Source organism: Ascaphus truei, chromosome 3, assembly GCF_040206685.1.
Source record: "Ascaphus truei isolate aAscTru1 chromosome 3, aAscTru1.hap1, whole genome shotgun sequence".
Classification (NCBI taxonomy): Eukaryota; Metazoa; Chordata; class Amphibia; order Anura; family Ascaphidae; genus Ascaphus; species Ascaphus truei.
Genome location: NC_134485.1, coordinates 56,520,728 through 56,533,833, shown reverse-complemented (window position 1 = coordinate 56,533,833; position 13,106 = coordinate 56,520,728). Strand labels below are relative to the sequence as shown.

Below are 13,106 nucleotides of genomic sequence, written 5' to 3'. Positions count from 1 at the left end.
ATTGGCTAAAATACAGCGCTAGTAGCGATGTCCTTTCAGGTCAGCACCATGGAGCTTTTGGCGGAGGCGCACAACCATGAGGAAGGATGGTTTCAGAAGCAGATGTGTGCACTAGTGCTGAAAGCTGGGAGTGATCAAGGAATTTTGGGCAGTCGTGAAAGCACGAGAGGACAGGGCGGTTCCCATGCTACCTGCGCTGAGGCGTGGCCATCATCAAGTGATGAAGGGGGTCCTAGTAACGGAGCACGAGATGCGTTGGTGGTGCAGAAGGGTATGTTATGGCGGAGTTTTTGGAAATCACAGCCTATTTGGTTAAAGGCTGGGGGATTTTTGGGATGAGCCTGGAGGGAGGCGAGCAGTAGGCGGCTAAGGGTTTCTCTCCCCCCCCCCCACAAAAAAAAAATAAAAAAAAAGGGGGGGGGCGACATGCTCGCCATCGCCGGTTACTGGTGAAAGGCAGGCTAGCAAAGGATGGTTGGTCAGTAAAAAAAAAAAAAAAAAAAAAAAAGAGATTGGGGGGTTTTGGTCCCAGCCTAGAAGGTGAATGTAAGGTCAAGGATTGGTCCTTAAAAAAAAAAAAAATCTGAAACGGCCGGGACGAGGTCGACCTCGCTTCGTGGCGCTGGTACGTCGTCCACGGCTCGCAAGCGGTCCGGGACTCGGGTTGAGCATGCTGTCAGAGGCTTGGAGGACAAGGGTCTTGGGGCAGGTCCCGACAGGCGGTTCATATCACCGCCGGGGACTGGGGCATCGAAGGGTAAGCGTAAAAGAGTTGCTTGTTTGGGAAATCAGGGTGTTACCTTGCCGGGCATTGTTAGCTCCCCTGGGCCACAGGTGTTGGATTTGGGGTTAGCGGACGATGCCGAGGCAAGAATAATTAGTGCGGTGGTTAAGGGCGTTCAGTTAGCTTTATTGCCGATGACAACGTTATTATCCACTAAGCAAGCAATGGGGGCATGCAAGTCAAGCGAATGGCAGGGGGGGTCAGATTCAGTGCTTGACGGGGGGAGCAACCGCGGAACAGTGGGTGGAGAGGTGGCTCAGGTGTCGTTGGGTGTGGAGAGTACTGTAGGTTGTACCCTTAGCACAGTGCCGAAAGTTATTCAAGATGAGTTAGCCGCAGCATTGCCGGTGCAGGTGGCGGGAAAAGGAGCTGATTTAACGGCAGTAGTTAGTTTGTTAGGTGAGCATCCGGTGGTGAATTCAGGTGCTGGGCAGGGGACAGGGCTCAGAAGGCCATTGGCAGGTTTAAAAAGGCTGCCGGATGCGGCTTATGGGGACTCATGTACGACTATATCGCGTTCCTTAGGCGTGCATTTGTCAAAGGAAGTAAAAGAAAAAATTTGGGCGGGTGATTACGTTGAGATTTTGTCATTGCTTCCGGGGTACAATGAAGCGGTAGCTAAATCCGAAAAGAAGGGGGAGGCTAAGAAGGAGGATGTGGAAAAGCGTCTTTTTCCACGCACGTTCAGTAATTGGTCGCAGGCATTTGGGATTTTGGCGGGCGTTGCGGGGGAAAAGGATCCACAGTTATGCTCGGCGCTGTTTAAGTATCAGGATACGATTAGAAAAGCGTTTCAGAAACACGGGGGTATGGGATGGTGGGCCTATGATGTGGAGTTTAGGCAGAGTATGGAAGCTAATAAGGGTGTGGTTACATGGAATTGTAAGGATGTGGATTTGTACTTGGAGCACATTTCAGGGGGAGGGGGGTCGTCCTTTCGCGGGTCAAATAGCCTCAAAGGGGTCTGGCTGGAGAATTTTCAGGTGCGCACATCAGGGAGGGGGCGTGCAGGTGGGAAGCAGTCGGGTGTATGTTGGGGTTACAACGAGTCAAAATGCAGATTTGAGAATTGTCGATTCCAGCACACTTGCGCTGGGTGTGGGGGTCAGCATCCCAAATCAAGGTGCTTTAAGAAAGACAGTAAGGGTTTCAAGGGAGCAGGACAGCAGGCTGTTCAGGAAGGCGGGAACGCCAGTTTCAGCAGAGGCAATGGCGCCTTGGCTGGAAAAATACCCCAATAGACGGGCAGCTAGCTTATTACGAGAGGGGTTTAGGGAAGGATTCAGGATCCCGTTTGATTATCAGGAGGGATCGGGGGGCGAGAGGAATTTGAAGTCGGTCAGGTTGAATGGGGATGTGGCAAAAGAAAAAATTGATAAAGAGATTGAGTTGGGCAGAATGGCGGGTCCTTTCCTTTCCCCGCCCCTGAAAAATCTTAGGGTGTCACCATTGGGGGTGGTTCCGAAAAAGGAGGCGGGGGCTTTCAGGTTAATTCAACATCTGTCTTACCCGAAAGGGTCGTCAGTTAATGACGGGATAGATAGGGATTTATGCTCTGTAAGCTACGCCACTTTTGATCAGGCGGTGGCTTTGGTGGGACGGATGGGGCAGGGGGCATTGATGGCGAAGGCTGACGTTAAGTCAGCTTTCAGACTCTTGCTGGTACATCCAGATTGTTTTCATTTATTGGGCTGTATGTTGGAAGGGCGTTATTTTGTTGACCTTTGTTTACCTATGGGTTGTGCATTGTCTTGTTTTTATTTTGAAACATTCAGCACATTTTTGGAGTGGGTGGTCCGCAAAAGGGTGCAGGCAGCAGGGATCATACATTATTTGGATGATTTCCTTTTCGTTGGTCCACAGGGGTCTGATTTGTGCGCAAGGTGGCTTTTTCAATTTTCAGCCATGGCGCGCGAATTTGGGGTTCCTTTGGCGAATGAAAAAACAGTGGCACCCACAACCACTCTCAGTTTCCTGGGCATAGTAATTGATTCAGTGAACAGCGAATATAGGTTACCTCCTGAGAAGTTAGTTGTTTTGGAGAGTATGATAAAGGATTTTATGCTTCTTAGGAAGGCCTCATTAAGACAGTTTCAGGTTTTGATGGGCCATCTGGTGTTTGCAGCTCGCATTATGCCTGTGGGAAGGGTGTTTTCCAGGCGCTTGTCAGCAGCTACAGCGGGGGTAAAGCGTCCCAACCACTTCATTCGGGTCACAACTGAAATCCGGAAGGATTTGGCGGTGTGGCTCGAATTCTTACAGAATTACAATGGGAGGACGTTGTGGAGGGGGCGTCTAGCGCGGAACGCTGATCTGCAGCTATTTACGGATGCGGCTGGGTCAGTAGGGTTTGGTGCATATTTTAATGGAGCTTGGTGTGCGGAGGAATGGCCAGAGGATTGACGAGGGACTCAGCTTATCAGGAATCTGACATTTTTGGAACTTTTCCTGTTACTAGTGGCTGTACATCTTTGGGGGGACAAGTTTGCTAACAGGGAGGTTACGTTTTGGTCCGACAACTTGGGTGTGGTGGAGGCTGTGAATAATTTTGGTTCACGGTCCCCACCAGTGTTGGTTCTTTTGAGGCATTTTGTGTTACGGTGTTTACAGCTTAATATAGGATTCAAGGCTAGGCACGTTCCTGGGGTGGAGAACAACATTGCTAATGCATTATCACGTTTGTAGATGGAGCTGTTTCGGAGGTTGGCACCGGGGGCGGAGACCCAGGGCGAACGGTGCCCAGCAGTCTTGTGGGATCTGGTGATGGAGGTGTGATTGAATTAGTCAAGGCTTCACTCGCCCCAGGTACGTGGGGTGCTTATGTGGCTGCTTGGCGAGAATTTCGGGAGGCGGAAAGGATGGCGGGGGTAGACATTTTGCTGGGTCACATGATGAGTTTGAGGGACAGGGGTTTACCTGGTGGATCCATAGGGAGAAGGATGGCGGGTATATCGTTCTTCCTTAGGCTGAATGGCAGGGTTGATGTGTCCAAGAGTTTTGTGGTAAGGAGGGTGCTAGCAGGATTGGTTAAAGGGATAACTAGCAGGGATGGCAGAAGACCAGTGACGCCGGCAATTTTGGAGGGTTTGTTGCGGGCCACAGACGTGGTATGCTCTTCCAGTTTTGAGGCAGTACTTTTTAAGGCCACATTCATCTTAGCATTTTTTGCAGCTCTGCGAGCAGGTGAATGGGTTTGTGTATCCAAGAAGGGAGGGGGTGGCTTGCAGCTGGCTGACGTAAGTTTAGGAGAAGGTGTGGTGAGGTTGCTGGTACGGAGGTCTAAAACGGATCAGAAAGGAAAAGGAGCGTGGATCTTGTTGAAGGGCTTACCTGGAAGTGTGGTGTGCCCAATAAAAGTGTTGGAAGATTATTTGGCCGGTAGGCCAGAACAAGGGGGTCCACTGTTAGTGCACAAGAACGGGGGGGCATTGTCAAGGTTCCAATATTTGCGGGTCTTTCGGATGTGTCTCAAGCAGCAAGGGTTAGAAGGGGGGCAGTATGGAACGCATTCTTTTCGCATTGGGGCAGCGACGGAGGCAGCACGAGTAGGGCTCGCGGTAGCGAGGATACGGAGGATTGGGCGCTGGAAGTCAGACAGTTACCGGACATACATCAGGCCGGATTTGGTAGGGAAGAATGTTGCGCTAGAGTAGACACACTGCTGTTGTTTTCTTTTTTCCCACCATTTCTTTGCCTCCTCAGATTCCGTGGTAATTTGGATCGTGGGAGACTCAATGGTACACTGGGAAGAGGGCGAATTCGCGCCCCTACGGAAAGAATTTAGGTTTGAGTATGGATCAGGTGGAGGTAACGTGGTGGGGGATGAGAGGGATGCGGTGAGGACGTCTTTTTCCGCTGCTAATTTCTAGGGCCAGGGGTAGGAGGGCCCCGGACATCATCATTATTCATGTTGGGGGTAATGATGTGGCAAAATTGCGGTCGATTGATTTATTCCAGCAGATTAAGCAAGATTTGGCGCGTATGTTAACATTTTGGCCAGGGGTGCAATTAGTTTGGTCCGAGATAATATGCAGGTTGGTTTGGAAAGGTGCGCGTATCCCGGGGAGAGTTAACAAGACAAGGAAGAGGTTAAACAGGAAGGTGGGGAATTTCTTGGTTCAATGTGGGGGTTGGGTCATTCGTCAACCGCAGTTCAGTTTTAAATTGGGTGGTTGGTTTAGGGAGGATGGGGTACAGTTGTCGGATGTTGGGGTGGACATGTTTAATAATGATTTACAGGAAGGTTTGGAAGAGGTCATAAGGGGTATGGCGGTACGGGTCTGATTTAAGGAGGTTAAACAGGCCCGTTGGTGGCGGCAGTTGGGGAGGGGGGGGGTAGGTGCTTGTCCCCCCAGAAGTGGCTCGGTGCTGGTAACCGGGGGATTTGAAGCGAGGGGGCAGGTCACCGGGACGTACTTCCGGGTGCCCCCTTTGCGTTGCCCAGCTCTGAGCATTCTGGCGCAGACAGGTGGTACGCTATCCCCATTTGTATTTAATAAATAAGCCGCTGCCTTTTACCTCCATAAATGTGTCCTCTCGTTATTTGTATGTTTTATGTAGAGGGGTAATAGGAGAGGGGGGGAAGCTCGTGTCTCCTTGGTCATAATATTCTTTTTCTGTAACCAAGCACTGTACTATTTTTGCATATTTAATAAAAAATATAAGTATTGTCTTTGACTCGAAAATGAATCCAACACCTTTTAAAGAGAGTAAATGCATTTTCGGATGCATTTTGCCACAATAGGATTTTGTGCTAATCACATCTTTTTCTAGCTTCTTTTAGGGATCGTGTGGGGAGATATGTAAGTCAGTTGGATCGCTAGATATATTAACACATGTCACATACACATGTCCTGTGCTCACAGGTGTGCTGGTCATAACATTGGCTGTATGGTTCCACATTGGCTCATTCTGAATGCCTGGTCCCTACAACATGTTGCCCCCCTGCCATTCTATGGATCTTACTGCCACTTAGAGGAATCCCATAATGTTAAGAATAACATGTACCTGGTGTTACTGACTATATCCATATACAGTATCACCAGATGCACCACAACTTTACCAGCCATGCATTAACACCACAACCGATGCTTACCTGCTGCCACACGATATGCCGTGGCAGTGGGCAACACTGTACATGGAATAATTTATTTCACTCTTATGTGATTAAATGTGTAAGTATCTTGTTGGACATTACAGCAAAAATAAACAGAACCCCCCTCCCCCCCCCCCCCACACACACTTAGAACTACTTGTAAATTCAAGGAAATATTAGATTTATATTAATAATTTGGAAGTTTATTGTATCTAATAGGTTGAAAACAACACTGAATTTGCCATACAAACAATAAGAAAATCCAGTGCTTTATAATACCATAGAGATAAAATTACAATAGAAAATACTTTTTTTTTTATCCGTTTGACAAACATAAGGGCTTGTAAAACTAAAAAACTGTTACATTTAATTTTCACGCTTAACAGTGTAAAATTACCAGGTTGACAATTGTGTGTTCAGTGTTGCAGTGAATGGTGAAAAAATACATTTACATTGCAGACGGTGAATTGCAATATTAGAGGGAATCAAAGAAACCTATTAGATCATGTTTAAAAAGATAATACATTCTGTACTTCCATTTGAAAGACTTGACGTTCAGTCTGATATTGTAGTTTCATTTGTAAGAGAGTGTGTTGATGCAGTTAGTCTCCAATTTGTTTCTGTTAATACTGTTCATTTATAAAAAGAAAAGAAAATCAAGCACGTAACCCCTTAAATGTGTTTTGCACCCTCTCTGCAATTCAAGGGTTTCAAATTCAGGCCCAATTGTAAATAATCTGCAGACACAAACATTGGCACTTGTAAAGAGGTTTGATTTTAACAATTATCAAGGTCCCTGATTCTTAAAAAAAAAAAAAAAAATATTAACATGACATGTCTGTCAATGAAGTATATTGAGTTGAGCCTGACAGTTTGATCCTTTCATTTATCACAAAACTAACATTTATAACGAAACCTAATTGTAAAATGTGACCAAACATATGCATGAATCTTATAGAACATGTAGCTAGGTACACACAAAACTTTTTATTTCCTTTGAATCAGCATGAAATGGAATATATTAAAGTATGGAACATGTGTTAAATGTATGCAGATCAGTTTGCCCCAAAGTTTACTCTGCACTGATGTACAGTATAGCACGCAGAAAGGGGTGTGAGTTTCTATACAATTTAATTTTATATATTAAGAACTCCCATGTTAATCCATTAAAAGGTAATGCAATAAGCAAAACAATCTACAGTACTATTCTCCAGAACTAATGAACAGGAACTGTGAGCTGTTTATTTATTTTAACCCATTGGGGCCATTCTGTTCCATCCCTGAAACAGCTGTCGAGGCCAGAATCTCAAGAAATGGAAAAGTGACAAGAAGATAGTGATAATTGGTGTCAAGGCAGTGGAACAAGCAGTTTCAAAATGTACAGAAAACATTAAAATAGTATTTTGAGCAGTGCTGCTTTCAAAGCCCACAACTCACTGGCAAGCTAGTCAGGTGTAGTTAAAAAATCAACTATTTGTATTCTCCTTAGATGAGCCTGTTTGTCATCTAGTGTTACACAAAAGGTACTTTGCATCAAACTCTTGGAAAGAGTACTGTATATAGAGACAGAAAAAAACATTACTGTTTTGCTTGAGTCTGTGTCAAATACTTTATTGTCAAGAGGGGGAAAAGTGATGGACCAAGATGCAGAGTTTGATATATCCAATTACAATATGTGCATCGGGAAACTCCTCCCTAGAAGTACAACCTACAGTATAACACAAGATGAAAAGCACCAACTGTACAGCACAAAGTCCTTTTATGTCACTTCATGTCATCCAAAAGTTCTGGGTTCCTATATTTGTCCTAATGTATTCCTCCATTCCATTCTCCCCTGCACTCATTCACTGGTTCTAACTGTTATGGTTTTTTTTACTAATCTGCAATACCCTGTATGATATAAGTAATCCCAGAATTATTTCCAAACCACTTGTTGTGGAGCTCAGAAATGTGGGATTAGGATTTAACTGGAACAAATACAGAAATTGCCTATACAAAAAAAAAATGCAAAGGTGTGTATACACACACACACACACACACACACACACACACACACACACACACACACACACACACACACACACACACACACACACACACACACACACACACACACACAACACACAGACACACAGTGCTACTATATAGGTCACGTCACAAATGCTGCCATAGAGAGCAGTCAAATACCTCTTGTACAATGCTATGACGTTATTCTTTAAGAGAGGATGTATGCTTGATGAAGACAGGATATGTTGTCCTTCTGTTGGCACAAACAACAAAATCTACAATGGACAGCAATGCAGTAGATTTTTGCAGATTTATTACTCTGGTAATTGTATAACTCTCTTGTATCTGTTGGCAATTTTGGAAAAGACAGCATTATAATCTTCTGGCTTGTTTAATAATACTGTTGGCATTTGAGTTCCGTTTTAACAGCTGGAAGTGAACTAAATTGCTTTAGATATCAAAAGAAGTTATATGCCTGAAAACTGTTCTGACAGTAAAATAAGACTAATGCTAGCTGATGTTTTGACCAGTTGCTTGGCCTAAAGTTCAAAAACAGCATGCGTACACTCAAATTATTTGGGAAAATTACAAAAACTATTACATTTATATGTTAAGTATGCCTGCAAGCTTCAGTAAACATACAGATGCCTTTATGCTTTACTGACAATCACAATAATATTCACAGCTTGCAAAGGCAGAAATCCTTCCAATAACATATTCTCAGTGTCAAGGCTGCAGAGTGAATACAATTTAACATGTTACAGCGATCACAAAGCTTTTATTGCTGTGCTTTAGATGCTATCCTTTATCGCACCAACATTTGCGACTGTGTTATACCTTTGGGTTAAGAAACAATTACACATTTGTTTGCTATGGTGCAAAATCTCTTGCAAGAATTATTTGTTGCCGCTTCCACTTTTCAGTTTAGGGAGAGTTAGGATAGCTGCCAGATGTATCAAGCTGTCTTACAGTAGATATAAAAGAAACACAGCTGCATATTGATATGCACAAAAGACATGCAAAGGTCTGCACCTGCTTAAAGGTATCTAAACACAATGCATCATTGCAAACCAATAACTAAGTGGGTTTTTCATTAAACTGAAATAGAGCCTGTAAGGGCACAAATGGACAAAAACTAACATTGGGAGTTTTCATGCAATAGTTTCCCGATTGGCACTATCGAATGTAATAATCTATCTCCTAAATGACGCTAAGAAACAACATATTGAAATGTAATTATTCATAAGGAACATCCCAAAAACAATGTAAGCTTTTTTTCAATTACATGCAGTACTTCAACTTTATCTGAATGCATGAAATTCCTGGTCATTTAGCCACTGATTGAGCCACCTGTGCTGAAGCAGGGATATCCTGAAAATCTGACCTGGTGGTGGCCCTTGAGGACCGGAATTGCCCACCTCTGCTTTAGGGAATAATTCAATGTACTGTATTCCAAACCGGCCAATCGCATTGCCATCAGTCGAAAAACCCCTATTGACTTGAGTGGGGATTTTCAACCAAAGTGCAATCGGCCTCTTCGACAACACATTACACAAATAAGTATTATCAATATATTTATATTTAAGTGTGGGAGTTTTCTCTGACAGAGGAAATACAGTACTGCTTTCCCCTTCATAGGTTACATCTAATCTGGATTATACGGGACAGCAAATAAACCCATTAGAATGTACAATACTGTTCTTTCCACAGAACTGTGTCAAATAAACTTTGCCCTTTCGAGTCCTGCAAAGCACAGAAAAGCAAACTAAGCTGTCAGTGAAGATCACCCCATCCATGCTCACTATGCATAAAACATTTACTATCGGTCACATAACATTTGATTAAAGTGTCGTCACACCATAAAAATAATTGTGGGTTGGGATCTTTTAATGACTTCAATTATTTTTTTTCCCATAAGCTATTCAAATGTTAGCAACCATGCAATGCATGGAATTAGCACAATTACTGAGCATGAAACTATTTATTTTAGTTTAAACTCATTTGTAACATGTTATCTCATTTCCCAACCTAAAAACATTACAATCACAATTGTATAGCATAAAACAATTAATAATAGTTCGATGTCAAATGACTGAAAGAAATTGGTTACGATGCTACAAATCAGGAATGCAAACAAACACTGACAAATGTTTCCCAAACAGCGTTGTGAATGGCACAGTATTTCAAAGCAGACAACTTCTTTTAGCAATACAAGAATTCTAGATACGTTTCCAATCAATACACTGTTCATGCGGCAAGACAACGTTCCTGCAGTTACAATAAATGTTTATGAAATTGCAGATCACTTACCATGGCAGGATCCGTCCACTTCCTCATATCCAACGCTGCAGACACAGCGTCCAAGTGGCACAAGCCAATCACCATCAGCTCCACAGTACAATTTTGGAGTGTCTCGTTCCTCTGCATATTTTATGCAGGAGCCACGTACTTCCACAAGTGAGGATGAATCAACTCTTGGAATAGTATCTGGAAACATTGCCAAATTGCGCACCATATACGGGCATTTTTTATAGTAGACTCTTACTGAGACGAGAGCGATACATGCCCCAATATCCTGAAACGCTAGGTAAAATCCTTTTCTACTGATTGGACCCACCTCACGAATTTCTGTGTTGAGTTTCAGAATGCGGTCACCCAAATCCATCTGTGTAAAACTCTCATCAGCTGCAATAGTATCAATTTTAAAATATTGAGTTGGCTTGAATTTTACTCCGTGGGCATCATCTGATTCCATGTAGTGAAGATTAAACGTCTCCTTGCAGGTTCCCAAAACCCAGGGGATGCTGTTACAGTCCCTGAGTGTGAACTTCATTTCAACAAACACTTTTTGTGCAGCATCACGGGAGATCCAATTTGTACGAAGCCAATTGTTTTGGTTTGCTTCCATTACATTACATACTTGGTAAGTATGAATAGGTCGATTGTATTCATCCATTTCTGTGATGGCATCCCACTGGAAACAAGGACAATACTTATTATTTTTACAACACTGTTTTAACAAAATAAAATAATGTCAAATAGTGTATCAGATGGCACAGGCAAGTCAACTGAACTACAGTAAGCATGCTAGAAAAATAAAGGGGTTATGTGTTATCATTTGCATGTATTCTGTAATTACACCACTTCCATCGCGTTTGATCTTATTTGTACAAGTAACATGTCGATCACTGCATGTCTGATTGAAATGTAACAGTATTTCAATGTTAATAAACTTAAGAGATGGAAAAATATATTCTAATATAAGATTCAACAATGAAGCTTTTACCACCAATCATGCTAAAATGATTGTTCTGAATCACAACTACAAAAAAAAAAAAAACAAGTTATACGCATAATGTCCATAACTTTGCCTAGGCTTTTCTTAAGAATCTGCTCTTAAATGAATTAACTATTTATCCTGATGTTATTTCTCTAATTATCCACTGTAAATATTTTCTAGAACACATATTTAACATGGCTAGCAAACACAGACACAAACTACACTTACATAATACTCCACTGTCAACAGAAAAGATTATTTATCTGAATTACACCAATATGTCACTTTGCTCCCCTACAAGCAAATTTTCCTGACCTTAAATGTTTTGCAGAATGTGGCTATTATCGGACCACTATAAAAATTATTCAAAGATTTAACTAAGAAAAACTACTTTTGAGTACATGAACCACAGCAGCTCAAAATTAGTTACGTTTCAAGGCTGGTCATTATCAGATCTAAATATTATAATTTTTTTTTAGGGAGCAGCTATAATAAAGCTATACACTTTTGGCCTTATGTGTAGTAGAAGGCACTTGGGATACTTCTGCTTGTAGCTCAGCTAAGGAAACAATTTGTCAAGAAATCAGTGAAATGTATTCAGTTAATCAGAAAAGGTGAAGGGGAAACACAAATTGGATGTGCCCCCTAAAAGAATTCACTTAAATGCACACCACCAGGTATAAAAGTTAACTTTTAATAAATTTACTTAAAACATATATTACCAAAGTAATGTGTAATGTGAATTAAAATTATATTAAATCAACGCTATCAGGCATCCGTGTTGTCAATTATAAAGTCATACTATCTCAGTTGACCACTTAATGTTGGTGGGATATAGAGGACAGAGGATGCTAAGAGTCAGGGTATTAACCCCTCTGGAGCAACGGTGAGACCAAGTAGTAGGAGTATATAAATGTTCACAAGTGGGTGGGCCAACGGATTAAATATCCAGCTTCCTTGCTAAATTACCAGCACTGCGCACTACAATAGAGACTTAAGTGTGTTACAGTGAGAGTGCTTGAATGATAAAGCTGGCACATGTAGTGATAATATTAGTACATGCACTGCATCATAAAGCTGCCAGACACAGCAGTACTAGGGTGAATTCACAGTGATGAACTGTGTGAACGCCTCACTTAGAGTGCAAGGAATGCAGGCACACTGACTATGAAATTAAATAAATAAACAAATAACTAACTACTGGGGTCTGCACAGTTAGAACCAGGAGACTGCAGACACTACATTAAAACAGCTTCAAGTAGGAGACTGACAACATTGCGCGTCCAACGCGCATTTCCCTCCAGCAAAGGAGCTTCTTCAGGGACAGATTTTACTGGGGGAGAGAGGTCTGAACCCTTTTATACCCTTGCAATACCCTAATTGCACAATCAGTAGCTATCAGCTGTTGCACATGTGCACTGAGCTCACGCCCAAACTGACTCAATAAAGTGCTCAAATGCTAATAAATTGCAATATCAGGAGAATCCTTAGCATTGAACCTTTATTTAGCCGTGTTTCCATCGTTATCCGGCTGTTGGTAAAGTTTCTAAAGCTATAAATCATGAGCGCCGCATGGAGTGTCTAATGCGCATGCGCTGGGACTTAGACAATATTTCTATGTTAGTCCGTGCGCGTTGCGCATGCGTGGGAATTTAGACGTAGTTTCAATCTATTCTGTACCCATGGTGCATGCGCGGGGACTTAGAAAACATTTCTATATTAGTCCGTGCGCATTGCGCATGCGTGGGCACTTAGACATAATTCCACTTTGTTCCGTATACAATGCGCACGCGCAAGGACTTAGAAATTGTAGACCATTGTAACCCAGTCATTATGCGCATGCGTGGGGACTTAGAAACAATTCCGAGGACTTTGGAATTATTCCATTCGTGTCTGTACGTGTTGCGCATGCGTGAATACTTAGAAATTCTCCGCGATTT

General features: G+C 42.7%; 1 protein-coding gene across 6 annotated transcripts in view; it reads right to left on the bottom strand.

The window, feature by feature from the left end:
* EPHA6 (EPH receptor A6) overlaps window positions 1–13,106 on the bottom strand; it is an 833,380-nt gene that overhangs the window by 645,372 nt on the left and 174,902 nt on the right. For all 6 annotated transcript variants that reach the window (XM_075594038.1, XM_075594040.1, XM_075594039.1 and 3 more), the window contains one exon: window positions 10,197–10,860. In XM_075594038.1, coding sequence (XP_075450153.1) covers window positions 10,197–10,860 — 664 coding nt within the window. The remainder of the gene's footprint in view (window positions 1–10,196; window positions 10,861–13,106) is intronic.